Here is a 14,620-nt window from a genome sequence, read left to right as displayed (position 1 = left end):
CCTTCCACAGCTGCAGATAATCCAGAACTCTGTCCTCTCCCGCACCAAACTCTGTGACCCCATCTCCCCCTCTCACCGAACTCCACTGGCTCCCTATCCTTCAGAGGATCCAGTTCAAGATCCTGGTCCTCACATACAAAGCCCTCCATGGCCTCGCCCCACCCTACCTCTGCGACATCCTAACCCCTACCAACCCGCCCGTTCTCTCCGTTCAGCCGGCTCTGGTCTGCTCTACGTCCCGACCCACCTGCCCCACCATTGGCGGGAGAGCTTTCAGCCACTCTGCTCCCAACCTCTGGAATTCCATCCCCCAGTCACTCTGCCTCGCCCCCTCCTTAGCCTCCTTCAAGTCCCGCCTCAAGACCCACCTGGTCGACCACGCCATCGGCTATCCCCCCTTCCAACCCCAGCTCAGGTCTGAAATACTGTACTCTGTCCAGCGCCTTGGAACGTCCTCCCGACGTGAAAGGCGCCATACAAATGTAATCTTGTTGTTGTTATACCAGGGGGAGATTTGGAAGCAGCTCTGGATTTCAAGGGGGCAAGGGAGTTGAAAGTTGTAGAGAGATGAAAGTTGAAAGTTGTAGAGTGATGATTGTCTACCAGCTTTAGGGCTGCATTAGGATTGCTGTGGGTGGAAGGCCAGAGGGAGAAGAGGGTCAAGGAGAAAAGGCGCCTTCATGAGGGATTCGGAGGTGTGGGGGAGAAGCTTTTTCCAAGAATGGTGGGCTTGGAGGTTGATATGGAAGGAGAGGGAAATGAGGAACTAGTGATTATGGCCTTGCGTTTTTGGAGATATGTATGATGATAAGGTTGAGGGGGTGGCAACAATTGTGGGTGGGGGAGTGTATGGGCGGGTGAGGTTTGGTGTGGAGAGGAGGGCAGCAAAATCAGAGGTGGGGCAAGAGGAGTTTAGCTCAAAGTTGAAATTGCCCTTTATAAGCAGATGTTCCAGAGGTTGGGGGCAGAGTGGCTGATTGCCCTTTATAAGCAGAGGCAGAGGGACAAAATGAGATGTCAGAGATTTGTTTGTTAAGGAATCATAAAGGCTTGAGTTAACCCCAATAAAGGAATTCAATGTTTTTTGTGTAAAACACTTTCCACATTCAGTTTCTTTTATTGAAATAGATGTCATGAACAAAGATATATATTTCAATCTGTATTACCACCACAAACTGCAATTCTGACGAGATAACATTTTTGCAACACAAGATAAAAGACAATTAACTTAAAAGATAACTAACCTGCACAAGTAATTCAAATCTTAAAAAGTTATTCTAAGTAAACTTATGTTGATTGTATTTGCTCAATCTGTATCCAATTGTATTTAAAATACATTGAAGGGCTTTAATCAGAGTAACCGTTGCTCTTTACGCTGCGAGCAGCATCGACTAGGCGTGTAACCTTTAAAGTGCAGCTTCCTTGCAGTTGATGAATTAGGGCACTTCAATAGAGCTGTAGTGTTGCCTTAACAGAAGTTTAAAAAGAAACAAAATCAATTTATTGGATAGTACCTGTGAACTTTGTTTTTACCTTATACACTGATTTCATCCTTTCCCGTGTCATTGAGTAACTCATTTTTGTTATCAAAATACATTGTTCATTGTTCAATTTATATGAGGACAATTATTTCTGAAGAATAAATCCCTTTAAGGTAGAGTTTCCCACTGTATACCTCATGTTTCTTCATGAATCCAAATCTGGTATCTATCTGGCTTTTATTTCTTTCCAAAAGATCTCGAACTACATCGTCGGACTGGGAAGACAAAATAAAGCATCAAACTTTACAAACTGCATGTTAGGCCTGGTACTAAAGGCTACTGCCTAGACACAGTAAACAAGTGGTTTAGATCAGGGTGTTTATAGATTGCCTATTTAAAATTGGCATTGCAACTAAAGTACAATGAAATTAAGTAATACAAGATGTAAAGGGAAACCTCGGAATATTGCTTATGTGACCTGAGGGTGTTTCTCAATTCCAGCATTCGGCCTCGGCAGCCAAAATATTGGAGCTACCCGCTGTCTTAGATGGTTGTAAACTGTGTGTTAGAGGAAGCACCAGTCAAAACAAAGTGTTGCAATCTCATTCCCAACCACTGACATAAATTTACATTTATACAACAAATCGTAACTATATAGCACCTTTCATATTGGGAGGACATTTCAAAAGGTTTAACAATGTTGAAATAGGCACCTGAGTTGGAGGTGGGAGCCGAGCTTTGGGAAGGGGGGGCAGGGGAAGGATGACCGAAAGCATTGTAAAAGAGGTACAGGTGGTAGGCCTGGATGAAGAAGATTGTTTAGCCCATCTCATCTCATCATCCCTCCAGAACACACACACCCCTCGCCCCCAATGGCTGCTTTCTAAAGGATCCCAGTGCCTTGGCCACCCTTCCTAATGCCTTGTTCCAGTTGTTAATTATCCTCTGCTTAAAGAAAAGCTTCATGATATCTATCTTGAATTTGCGCTCTGCAACTCTAAACCTGTAGCCTCTGGTTCTTGTCTTTGACAGAATGAAAACAGGCCACTACAGTCCGTGCCGACGTTTATACCCCACAGGAGTCACCACCCATTCCTCACTCCCTCCCTTACCCTTCTACTCCCCTTCCCTTTATACGAAGTCTGGCTTCCTCTTGAATGAATCTATAGTATAAGGTTCAACAACTGCTTCAGGTAGCGACATTAAATTCTGTTTGAGATCCCCTAGTGGTTATCTTATACTTGTGTGCCCTAGTTACAGACTCCCCAACCAGTCGAAACAGCCTAGTTAGGTTAACCTTATCAAATGTTTTCAAAATGTTAAACACCTCTATTAGGTCCCCCTTTAAATGTCTTCTCTAGCGAAAAAAGCCCAACATATCCAGTCTCTCCTGATAGCAGTAACCTGTATTGGTATTTGTACTGTACATCAGGTACATATGCTTTATATTCAAAATGACATTTTGATGTGATGTCACAACATGAAATGCAAGGATTATCTGGATGAAGATTATCTTACCCCTTCCATCAGGGTGGTGCACTGTGAAAGATCAGTGTTATTGCTAAGGCTGGGAGCTGCCGAATCACTGTTGATAAAACTGGTGACACTGATGTTTCTATACAAGTGATGTCCTAATTTTTCAAAGTTTCCCTGCGAGTCCAATCCATGTCGCATTAGCGCGATCCGTGAGGTATCAATATGGTAGGGAAATCTTGAATTTGAATGGAATGGTCTGACTAGAAACTGGAGACAAGATCTTGCTTTAAGCTAAAATGCAATAAGTTTAAATACAAATTCACTTGACATTCAGTTTACTTTGTGGAGACAGTTACAAAATCTAATTTTCCTTTGATCAGATTATTTAGCAGAAAATAAACATCTCCCGCCCCTCTATAGCCAGGCTTCAAGTGGTTTTGTGGCACAGATTGATTATCAGCATCTGCAGTGTTAGGAAAGTACCCTCGTGGGTGCGTTTGTCACCTCCTGCTTGGATTACTCCAATGCACTCCTCGCCGGTCTCCCCAGCTCCACCATTCACAAGATCTAGTTCATTCAAAACCCTGCCGCCTGCATACTGATCCGGACCAAACTCCGTATCCACATCTCACCAGGCTCCCCATGACCGAATGGATCGACTTCAAGATCCTCACTCGTGTTAAAATCCATTCATTCAAATTCATTGTTAGTAACATTGGTCGGGGATGGAGGGAGTCTTTTCTATAGAGCTGTGCAATGCATTGATACATCTTGGTCAAGGTATTAGAAGCAGCAGACCAGCTGAGTGCAGGAACAGGGAGGAGCGTGCAATTTTACTCGCAGAGAAACAGGTGAGGCTGTGTGATGGCCACGGTTCTTTTGCCATTCCCCTTTTCTCACCTGAATTTCTCACCTTTCCCAGAGGTAGGTGTATTTCTCACCCGTTTTAGGTCAACCAGGAAGAATTCTGCTCCAGTGACTACATTTGGAGAAGAAGCAACCTCAATCTCCACACCATCCTCTGTACCACAGTCCATAATAGGTACCACAGGTGCTGCTTACTCAGTTACAATTAACATTAATAACCTCTGTCAGTAACCTACCAGCATAACTACATAGGCATAGAACTTCAAAAACAGGAAAACTGTGTTCATGATACGCTCGCGTTTCCATGGAACAATAATAAATTGTCCCAAAATATTACTGAATGGCACCACAAAAAACCTGGGAGAGGAGAATACACAGATAAAATATACATAATAGGTAGATGTACTAAACAAATCCAAATTCAAAGAGAACTAGAATTGGGTCTAAGTAATGTGGTTTGTAACTACTTCAATCAGTTCTGTGTTTATTTGTTTAAAGTTAAGATACCTGTAGCTTAGCTGCGGTCTCCCTGGTTTAGTTATTTGTGTCCTTTTACCAATGGAGCAAAGAAGGTTAAGGGGTAATACGATAGAGATGTTTAGGATAATGAAAGGGTTTGAGAGAATTAATCGTGAAAAACTCTTGGTAGGGACAAAAGGATGTGAATTCAAAACTGTGGTTAAACAACTACAACAACATTATATTTATATAGCGCCTTTATCGTCGGGAGGATTCCAAGGCGCTGGACAGACAGAGTTTCGGACCCGAGCTGAGGGTTGGGATGGGGGAGGGCAGGGGGTGAAGCATGGAGATCGTAAGCACGATCGAAGAGGAGGGTCTTGAAGGTGGTGAGGGAGGGGATGAGATGGAGGGACTGCAGGATGGAGTTCCAAAAGGTGGCGGAAGGCCCGCTGCCGATAGTGGGACGAGCAAGGCGGGAGACATGAAGTAAGCCAGAGCCCACGGAGAGGAGGGAGTGAACAGGATGGTAGGGGGTTAGGAGGTCGGAGAGGTTGGGGGGAGCAAGACCATGGAGGGCTTTGAAGGTGAGGACTAGGATCTTGAACTGCATCCTCTGTGTGATTCAGGGAGTAAAGAAGCGGTTTGGAGGAACGTCTTCTCTCAAAGGGTGGTTAAGGGTGGGCAATGATTTGCCAGGGGCGGCTGTTAAGAGCAGAGCCAGTTAGGGCGTTTACAAAAGAATTGGACAAGCACATGTAGAGGAAGCATAATAAAGGGTATGGGGTAAGAGCAGAAAATTAGAATGGTTGGCTTTTCGGACATAATAATGCTTTCATTTGATATCATGTTGTCACAACGTCTTAAAGCCCTTCACAGGATATATCGTAAAGCGGAATGACTGTGTATTTTTAGGCGAAAAGAAGAATAGATTAAAATAATTATTTTTGTATTTGATATAGCATCTTTAACATTCTCTTTCATTCTGTAAGGATGAGGTCAAATGGGCTGAATGCCCTTGTACTGTCTCGTACATTTCTACTGTTCTATAGTTTCAGCACCTTGCTATAGCTTGGACTGTTAATTATGCATCAGACACACTTGTTCAAGAAATCGTTTTTAAGTACTCAACAAGTCAATGCAATACTTGCTACATTGTCGGAGGTGTCATTTTTCTAATGAAATGTTGCCTGAGGTCCTGTTTAGGTGGACATTAATAATCCTGTAACGCTTCAGAAAAGCATTTCTCACAAAGTCCTGGCTAATAATCCTCACCATTCACACCTTTTTTTGCCTCCAAATACAGCCACTACCAATTGCTGTGAATCATTTTGAGACATTTCGATATGATAAAGCACTTTAACACGCAAAGCTCTAATTCACTTCTTTCTCGGTGTAAAACTTCATAATCTTTTTGCTGCTCTCTCGAATTGTGTATGAGCACAAATGAACCAAGGAGTTAACTCACCAAAAGGTGAAGGCTGGGAAGAAATAGCTGTAAAATGGCTGTTTCTCAGGATGCTGCTGTAAAATATGATATGTAGAATACGAAAACCAAAGTGCAGTCAGGAACTGCAAGGCTGTCACAGCAAAGCCGAATGGGGACTCCAACCCTGTCTGTACCTTTCCTGGATCCATAAGCTGCAAATAACATGTTCAAAAACACATTTGTTCCTTTTTGCTTTAATCAGAATCTGTGTGTTGAGATCTGTGTTATGTTTAACCTCTGTTGCAATGCATCAGCAGCAATATATTCTCAAGCAATCTACCTCTATGTTTATGTTGAACATTCACTGCTATATAATAATAAAAAAACAAAAATCTACCAAAATCCACTTTTTATTTTATGGATACTTACGTGATTCTCATCAATGAAGAACCAGGTGTACAAAAGTGAAAACATGACCGTCAATAGGCAGACAGCTACTGCACTAGAATGATCAATCTTGGCCCTGGTCACAGAAAAAGAGATTGTAATAATTTGGACTAGATGGCTTCAGTCACGTCTCCACTATTGTGGAATCCTGTAGCATATTGATTAGCACACTCGCCTTGCAGTAACTAGGAACCCCTGTTGATAGCCAATTGGTGGATTGCTTTTCCGGGGGTAATAATCCCTTTAAAAATAAATAATAATTTTGTCATTCAATGCATGACTGTTTGTGGGACACTACTGTGCGGAATTGCCTGCTGCGTTTCACCCCAAAATATACAGTCAATTCACTTTACAGTACATTCTGTGAAGCACTTTGAGACATCTCAACAACATGATAAGACGCTATATTAAATGCAAGGATTATTATTATAATACAGCTTCTTTCCTTTTAGCTGCCCCCCCACTCTTGGTGCATGGCCCTTGTGCAGTGAGTTACAGCACCACCTAAACACCTGAGATCTGTTTGAATAAATAAGACTGGTGAGGTACCGTCTTTGCTAACAATAATAATCCTTGCATTTGGCAAAGTGCCCTTCACGTCAGAAGGAACTCTGTCAACATCTCACCTGGACTACATGAATCCAAAGTTCTGACCTGGGGCTTGAATCCATAACCATTTGACTCAGATGCTAAGCCCATGTGACACCTTGACAAGGGCCTCAAGTCAAATAATTTGATTAAATCTCAACCCGTTAGTACATAAGCATCCACTATGCAAACTGCTTAGAATGCGGTTGTGCCAACAAACAATAAGCTTTATCTGTATGCAAAACATCCGGTATAAGATTCGAGATTCCTCTTGTGGAGAATTATTTTATTTTCCAGCACTGATACTGCTCACCTTGACAAGCAAACAATTTACCCCAATTGATAGTAATATTACTAGTAAATCTCACCAGTAGAACAAAATAAGGGAGTAATCATAACAGTACATTTCAGTTTACATAGCTCCTTTCAAGTAAAAATAAACATCTCAAAGAACTTTATAAGATATAAATCATATACGACGAATTATTTTAAAGTAACTGATGTCTTCAGGTTAGTCTAAAAGTACAAATTAACTAGCTTTTCCTTTTACTTCTCTTGGGTTAGAGTAGTTATCTGCACCGGGAGCAATGATTGGGTAAATATCTATGGCGTACTTGGGATTCTAAATTTAGACATTTGGTTACACAGAAATCGCTTGTCAACAGAAACTCACCCTTTTAAATTACAAAACATATTTTTTATAACTTCTTACTTAAATGTTCAAAGAAGGGGAATAATCATTGGGTTAATCAAATAGGTTAACACATCAAGTGAAATTATCTCACTCCTTGCCTCTCTTCAGGTCATGGGAAGCTACTTATTGCCCTGTGTTTATCTGATCTATCTGCATTTGCGATTTGCCTCCTCCACCTAGTGGTCATATTTCCATAGGCTAGCATGTAGATTACACGGGTGCGTCATGCTAACCTTTGTTAACAGATATTATCTGTTAACATGATATGTTTACAAGATCTTTCACTCCACTTCAGAATTTTCCAAGGAGGGAGGAGGAAAAGAACTTCACCTCCTACCCACCCACATTATGACATTCCTTTTCAAAACGTCAGTAGGACGCCTCAAAGCGATTCAAAGGATTCACCATAACATGTAGTGACTGTATATTTTTGTAGGTAACCATTACAATTATTCACTTCAAAGGTATATTTATATATCTTTCACCTTGTAATTGTAAATCCATGGCTTATTAGAAGAAGCATTGGAACAAGCAGTAAGTAACTAATCACATGCAACAACCTCCCTGAAAAACACAAAATGTGGTAAACCTAGGGTAAACCTAAAACACTTTAGAAGAAAGGCAAACACACAAGTTAATTAAATATTAATTTAACTGTTTAATATTATACAGGATTGTAGTAGAAGTTTACAGAGTAAACCAATGGAATATTGAAATTAAAATTATTAAATCTTGCTTACCGATCATTTTGGCGGATTCACAACCAACTCCATTGCATCCATAAATACCAAAGTGAACGCACAGGAAGAAGCGGCCTAGAACTGGAAAGATACCAACAATAACATTATATAACTTGGTTAGCTTCTCTGACCAACAAGACCTCCACACATAAAAATATTCTTTACTATCTGCTCCCAGTTTGTATAAGAGCATTACATTGCTTCCCAGAGATCCTATGGCCTGGTTAAGATTGATAAATGAAAGGGCAGGTATTTCTCAGCACTTTTATGACAAAAAGCATAGTCACTAAAAAGCGAGAGGACCTGGGTTTGATTCCCGGATAGGGCGAAATGTTGGGCAAGTTTCCTTATTCCAAACGCCTGTTTACCTAGCAGTAAGTAGGAACCCAGATATTAGTGGATTGGCGGATCGTTTTTCCGGGGGTACTAATCCCTTCAAAAATATATAGTCAATTCACTTTACAGTATATTCTGTGAAGCGCTCTCAGACATCTCAAAGACATAATAAGGCGCTATATCAAATGCAACGATTATTATTACAATTGTTCCCTCTGTGAGTGGCCAGACATAATACACATGTGTAGCATCACTGCTGAGGCAGATTCCTATTGGCATACTCGTAGAAATGTAAGAAGAAAATTGCTATATTATAATACGATCATGGCAATGCTGGTGAAGTAAAGTAAAAAAGGATCACTGTATACTATACACTTTGTTATTCGTACCTTCTGTTCCCATAGAAACCATTAGCATCTGGTAACTAGAATGCAGCAAGCTTCTCTTCTTCAACTGACCTATAAAACAGATCAAACTTCACTAGTGTGTTTATAAAGGCATGTCTCCACCACAACCTCGCCCCCAATGCAGCGGAAACCTCATCCACATCTTTGTCACCTCCAGACTCAACTTTTCCAACACCCGCTCGGAGCTTCCCAAGCTTCTCATACAGAACTCTGCAGCCCACATCCTCTCCTGCTCTAGATTCCGAAATCCCATCACCCCCGCAGGTGAAAATTGCTTTTATTGTTTCTCTTTAACACTGATAATACAGCACAAGATATTCAGTCTTCAGCAGCACTCTACTTACGTGCAAAATAAATAGATATTCCAAACAGTATTATGAATAGGATTATTGATAGCATGTTGACTTCAAATATGCCTGTAAAGAACAGAAAAGACTTCCTTTAGTTATGTTTGTAGTTTTACATGAGATTGATTGAAACAGGAGGAAGCTATTTACCTATCTGATTTGCAGAAAAATGTCTTCTCCACAGCGTTTTTCCATTGGTCATAGTAATTTTATAATCAAGGCGTATTCCTCCGCCCTAAGTAAAATGTAGAGGGTATTCAACATTGAAAACAAAGCAAGCCACAAGCTACAATATTTCAAAATTTCCTTGTACTCATGCTAACATTTGACTTTATATGATTTGTGGTTTTATAGTATTTGACTGGAGCTTTGACCACTTTGGCAAATGTATTCAACTGACAACCGAGAGCTGGAACAGGGTCCCAGGAGGAGTGGGTGAGGCCAGGACACTGGCTTCATTTAAGGACAGCTCATTAGGTATTCCAAAGGTTGAGATGAAATGGGCCAAGCACCTTCCTCATTCAAACCTCTTTTGATCTAAGTTCGTACAAAATAGGATATGGTTGTGTAATTTATAACTTTTGACCCTACTTTGTAGAGTTGTTGAGCAAGAGAGAGAAATCCAGCAAGTGGGATTATGGCCTATACAGAAATTATATACAGATTATCACTCACTGGTTCTGTGCCAAGTCATAGAATCATAGAATATTACAGCACAAAAGGAGGCTATTCGGCCCATCTGAAAGAGCTGGCACAACTGAATGATGAGCACTCATTCCAATTGTTTTGTTACCTCAAAGAATAATAATCCTTTTACCACACAAGATTAGAGATACAAAGGACAGAATACCCCCCAAACCCCCACAACCTCCTCTGCTTCAAACCCTATATCTTTTCCCTGACCATGACTACTTCAATTTCTAGGACATGACTGGCTTATGTCCCCACGTCATCCCAAAACAATGGGATCCCTCATCCATGTTTTACCTTGTGACTAGATTTTAATAACGCTCTCTTTTTTGATCTTTCTAGCTCGACTCTTTATATCCTCCCCTGGATCGGGCTCCATATGCCCATTATCCCATCCTATACAAGTTTTTTTGATGAATAAATAATACTTTTTCTGTTATAAACTTAGCTTTCATAAACTACCAGCATTAGCATTTCTTTATATGCCTCTAGTTATATGTGTACAAAATAATTACTTCCTACCATACAATTACTGACTGCTAGAAACCACCATCTTTCCCTTGCTGATTTGAAGCCTAGTCCTCTTTGACAGTCTGTATAATTTATTCCATTTTCTTCCATCACCTGTATAGTTAAAAAGATAATACATACTAGAATGCCACAACTAAAACCGTTATTTTACTGAGTTATGTGTGTATGTGGGTGTGGTGGGGGGAATGTGTGTGAGATCTTTTAGCAGTAAATCTGTTATACACAGGGAAATCTCATTATAGCAAGGCTGGCTGGACAAATGTCTCAACAACTATGTTATAAGTGAGACATGAAAAAATAGTCGACTTCTGGGTCTCACTTCCTGTCCAATGTGTGTTAAAAACTGACCTCAGTGGTAACTTATTGCCCAGGAAGTCCATTTGTCAGCTTGGGATTCTGGCAAGTGAGCGCCTGAAGCCAGTTGTGCTGTGCAGGTAGACCTGCTCAAAATGTGAGACAGCGCTCTATCAAAGGATGCTATAACAGGGTTCCCATGTATTTATTATTGAGCCACATTTTATATAAATTTCCATTTATATACCCAATGGCTTATCAATCCTGGCTTGGCACCCAAGCTGGGATTGGGGCCGAGGGGACTGGGGAGGGTAAAGATGACCGAAAGCTCAGTAGGAGATGGAGGTCTTGAGAAGCATGTTTTCAATTCAGACTAAATAGATAAATAAATGTAATTTCCAGCTCATTGGCGTATTTTTCCTTATTGCTGCTAAAGCCATTATATTTTTAGCTCATCTTGTGTCTAAAACCTTCAGTTTCTGAAAGGTTCTGTTACTTGTTCTGGATTTTTATACTATTAACATATGGGTTAAGGGTCTGAGAACCCAGAACTTTTAATAGAACAAGTGCAAATTCTTCACTGTCCAGTGGCTTGGGATGTCCTCCTGACATAAAAGGCATTATATAAATGTATTTTTTGTTGTTGCTCATTTGTTGTCATTATTTCAAACAAAATGTACTTTTTCTCATAATATCCCCTCTTAACAAGAACAAATCATGAACATAAGATACATATATACCTGGCAACCAGATAATGGAAAACTCTGAGTGAGGTTGAATAGCTGATTTTTTTCAATGGCAGCCACTGCTTCTTTACTCCAACAGTCCTGATAAACACAATTCACAATTAATTCAGAAAATATTACAGTATAAAAGAATTACTGTATTAAACTGTATAGTTACAAAAGCTCAAACTCAAATGTGCTACTGTTAAAAGCAGCAAAAAATCAGTCAGCAGGTTATCAATCAATGAACACAACTTGTTCACAAGGCTTGGTCACTGCCTTCTCGACTGGCTATTGGGTGGTGCTTGAGGTCGCTCAGACTGACCCGCCTTTCTCTCATCCATAATAATAAAGCAAGCTCCAATATCCTGTTATCAGCTTATACTAAATGGTAAATTGTGCACATGGCACCAATTGTGCACAGTTTACCATAAACCTTCAAAGCACAACACTGTAAAGTTTATTCTGGAACTTCATTGTGCATTTGCTGAAATATTTGAACCAGTCAAGGGATATGTACTCCCCATTCTGCCCCGTTAAGTTGTCTTGCAGCCTGTATGCTCTAGTTTTACACTAATGCTGTATTCTATCCTAATATATGCATAGTGTTAACTCCAAGCTTGCATACATTAATTGGCAAACTCACTTTTGATCTATTCTTGTACACTGAAGGCCATTGGCTTTTTTCATCATGGTAAAAGAGCAGATTCACATTATATTTCTCCTATAATTAAAACACAAAATCAATTACAATCCATTATTACAGAATAGGCTTTGAATTTAAGATTTTGAAGGTCGGGGGAGGTTAAAATAAGTATTTGGGAACATACAAATCGTCCTGGATAATAATGTGCCATACCTATGCCTCCTTACTAATTAATTTTGCACAGATCAGGTAGCTGTCAAGCCCCATTAATTCACAGAATGGTATTGTGTGAGCCACTCCAGGATCCTTGCATATACCTTCTACCAGGTATAATCAGATCAGGCCTGTCAGTGGTGGAGTTCTACAAAATATTTGATGGCACTTTTGAGAATTTGGGTCCAGTATTTAAACTCTTGTACACAATTGATGTTCTATAAATACTGTAATGTTTAATGCTGACCTGGGGATACCGGATATGGTAGTTGATTTGTCCTTTTGTTGCCAGAAAACAAAACTTGGTCAAAAATACCCATTTCTGAAACAAAAATAAGACATTTGTATTTACTGTAGAACCTAAGCCTAAAAATATGTTGCAAAGCTAATGTGAAAAACTCCAATATACATTACAATTACATATCCATTAATAAGCATTGCTTAATTTTTTTTCTACTGTTTGACCATGGGTTTATATTTAGTTCACAACACAGAACTTGTTTGGTCATTCCTGTGAAGTGCTTTGAGACATTTTGACAATGTGATAAAGTACTGTAAGCAATGCAAGCATTATTATAACGTATGGATTGCACGTATTGATTTCAGCTTCCAGTGTGTCTGTTCTAACTCTAACTCCCTGTTCAATGCTTGGCGATCTTCCCAACTCTTCCCCCACCCTTTGGAACTCCATTCCAGTCCCTTTGCCTCGTCCCTTCTTTGCTTCCTTCAAGACTCTCCTCTTCGACTGTGTTTTCTCTCCTACCCCCACCCTCCCTGTCCTTCATCCTCCTGATCCCAACTACTAGCTTGGGTGCAAATTCTTGACCGTCCAGTGCCTTGGGACGTCCTCCCGACGTGAAAGGCGCAATACGAATGTAATTTGTTGTTGTTCTGCGACCTTTAAGTAAAATAATAACCTTGCAATTCGATTGAGCAACTCATTACATTGTTGAAAACTTTCAAAACGGTTCACTGAACTTAATGTAAAGTGGAGCGACTGTACATTTGTAGACAATTTGTAGCAGCTAATTTACACACGGCAACGTACCATAAGCCGCCATGTGAATGATCAATTTTATCTATGGATCCTGATATACACTTTACCTTGAGGGGATCAACACACTGCTCCGAGCACTGTGGTCCGAAGTACAGAATTTTTCAAAGCATTTTGAAAATATCAAAGCCTACAGGAGCTCGGATGCGTCTCACTTTGCTTTGCTGGAACTACGCGCGGATGTCGCTCATTTACAACTTTCGCGAAGTTGGATTATGACGATAAACTGGCACTGGTCCGAGCAGAATTTCAGTGCGTCAGGTGAGACCCCCCCACCCACCCACCCTCAGGTGTCCAGAACACAACTGTTAAATGAACAATAAACTTTACATTCGGTGGAGCACCTTCCTCGTCAGTCGGACATCCCAAAGGGCTTCACGTGATTTCACGGTAAAGTGGAGCGACTGTGTATTTTGTGGGAAAACCTGGCCACCAACCAGCTTTGTGCACAGCGGTGTCCCACAAACAGCCGTAGAGTGAGCGACCAATTTTGTTGGTGAGGGTCGTTGGGCAGGACACCAGGAGTAACGTCCACCCGGACAGACAGACTGGGGGGAGTCATCGCACTGCCCCAACCTGGACTGTGGCTGCAGCCAGAGGATAGTATGTATTGGGAGCGAAGCGCTCCAGGACGCTACCCCTCATGAAGGGCCATTTGTAAGTGTAAGTTGTTGTTGGGAGTGGGGTATGGATGGGGTGGGGTATGGTGGGGTGGGGTATGGATGGGGTGGGGTGGGGGGGGTCTCTCGCAGTGTACTGCTCCCCCTCTCTTCTGCGGTTGAGGTGCGGGTCGCTCACTCGCTCTCTGCCTCACCCGCCTTTACCTCGTCAGTCTCCACCGTGCCCGAGTCGTACTTGGCGCGGGCGGGCGGCCACCCGCTCAGGGTGAAGAGGAGGCAGGCAGCAGCCCCGCCGACTCCCACCCTCATGGGGAAGGGTCAGGGGCCCCTGCGTCCAGCCCTTAACGGCCACAGCGCACGGCGTCGGTCCGCCCTTAACGGTCACAGCGCGCGGCAGTGTGTCCCACGAACGGTCGCACGCCGCTCCGCCCCTAACGGTCGCGGCGCGCGGCACAGTCACACAAAGGCGTTCGCGTCGCGCAAACTGTGGGCGGCGGCTCCCCAGCTCCCCTTGCACCATTGGCTGATTGTTGAGTTGATTGGCGGTCCTGCAGGCCAATCGCGATGCCGAGTGGC

General features: G+C 41.8%; 1 protein-coding gene across 6 annotated transcripts; it reads right to left on the bottom strand.

The window, feature by feature from the left end:
• Window positions 1–1,104: 1,104 nt before the first annotated feature.
• On the bottom strand, window positions 1,105–14,468 carry tmem145 (transmembrane protein 145). 6 transcript variants are annotated; one of them, XR_488518.2, is made up of 13 exons: window positions 14,249–14,468; window positions 12,618–12,692; window positions 12,158–12,235; window positions 11,527–11,613; window positions 10,484–10,585; window positions 9,422–9,506; window positions 9,269–9,340; window positions 8,907–8,975; window positions 8,182–8,262; window positions 5,752–5,924; window positions 4,061–4,181; window positions 3,000–3,224; window positions 1,701–1,756 (listed from the first exon to the last, which is right to left on the bottom strand). XR_488518.2 is itself a non-coding variant. In XM_007902448.2 (11 exons), exons 1-10 carry the CDS (start codon window positions 14,351–14,353, stop codon window positions 1,719–1,721), a joined length of 792 nt encoding a protein of 263 aa, XP_007900639.2. In that variant the 5' UTR covers window positions 14,354–14,468; the 3' UTR covers window positions 1,105–1,467; window positions 1,676–1,718. The 6 variants fall into 6 exon arrangements, 3 of the variants coding, with proteins under 3 accessions (XP_007900639.2, XP_007900637.2, XP_007900640.2); XR_488519.2 differs by lacking the exon at window positions 3,000–3,224 and having other exon boundaries at window positions 1,710–1,756; XM_007902448.2 differs by lacking the exons at window positions 3,000–3,224; window positions 4,061–4,181; window positions 5,752–5,924 and adding an exon at window positions 1,105–1,467 and having other exon boundaries at window positions 1,676–1,756.
• Between the last annotated feature and the right edge of the window lie 152 nt (window positions 14,469–14,620).

The sequence above is a fragment of the Callorhinchus milii genome, unplaced genomic scaffold (genome assembly GCF_018977255.1).
Source record: "Callorhinchus milii isolate IMCB2004 unplaced genomic scaffold, IMCB_Cmil_1.0 Scaffold11, whole genome shotgun sequence".
Taxonomy (NCBI): domain Eukaryota; kingdom Metazoa; phylum Chordata; class Chondrichthyes; order Chimaeriformes; family Callorhinchidae; genus Callorhinchus; species Callorhinchus milii.
The sequence above is the reverse complement of the archived record's forward strand: the minus strand, read 5'-3'. Positions and strand labels throughout refer to the sequence as shown.

Coding starts and splice junctions, on each gene's coding strand:
- tmem145 (XM_007902446.2), bottom strand. CDS start 14,353: ATGAGGGTGGGAGTCGGCGGGGCTGCTGCCTGCCTCCTCTTCACCCTG. Junction 12,693..14,248: donor GCACGGTGGAGACTGACGAG/GTAAAGGCGGGT, acceptor TTTTTGTTTCAG/AAATGGGTATTTTTGACCAA. Junction 9,341..9,421: donor TTTTTCTGCAAATCAGATAG/GTAAATAGCTTC, acceptor TGTTCTTTACAG/GCATATTTGAAGTCAACATG.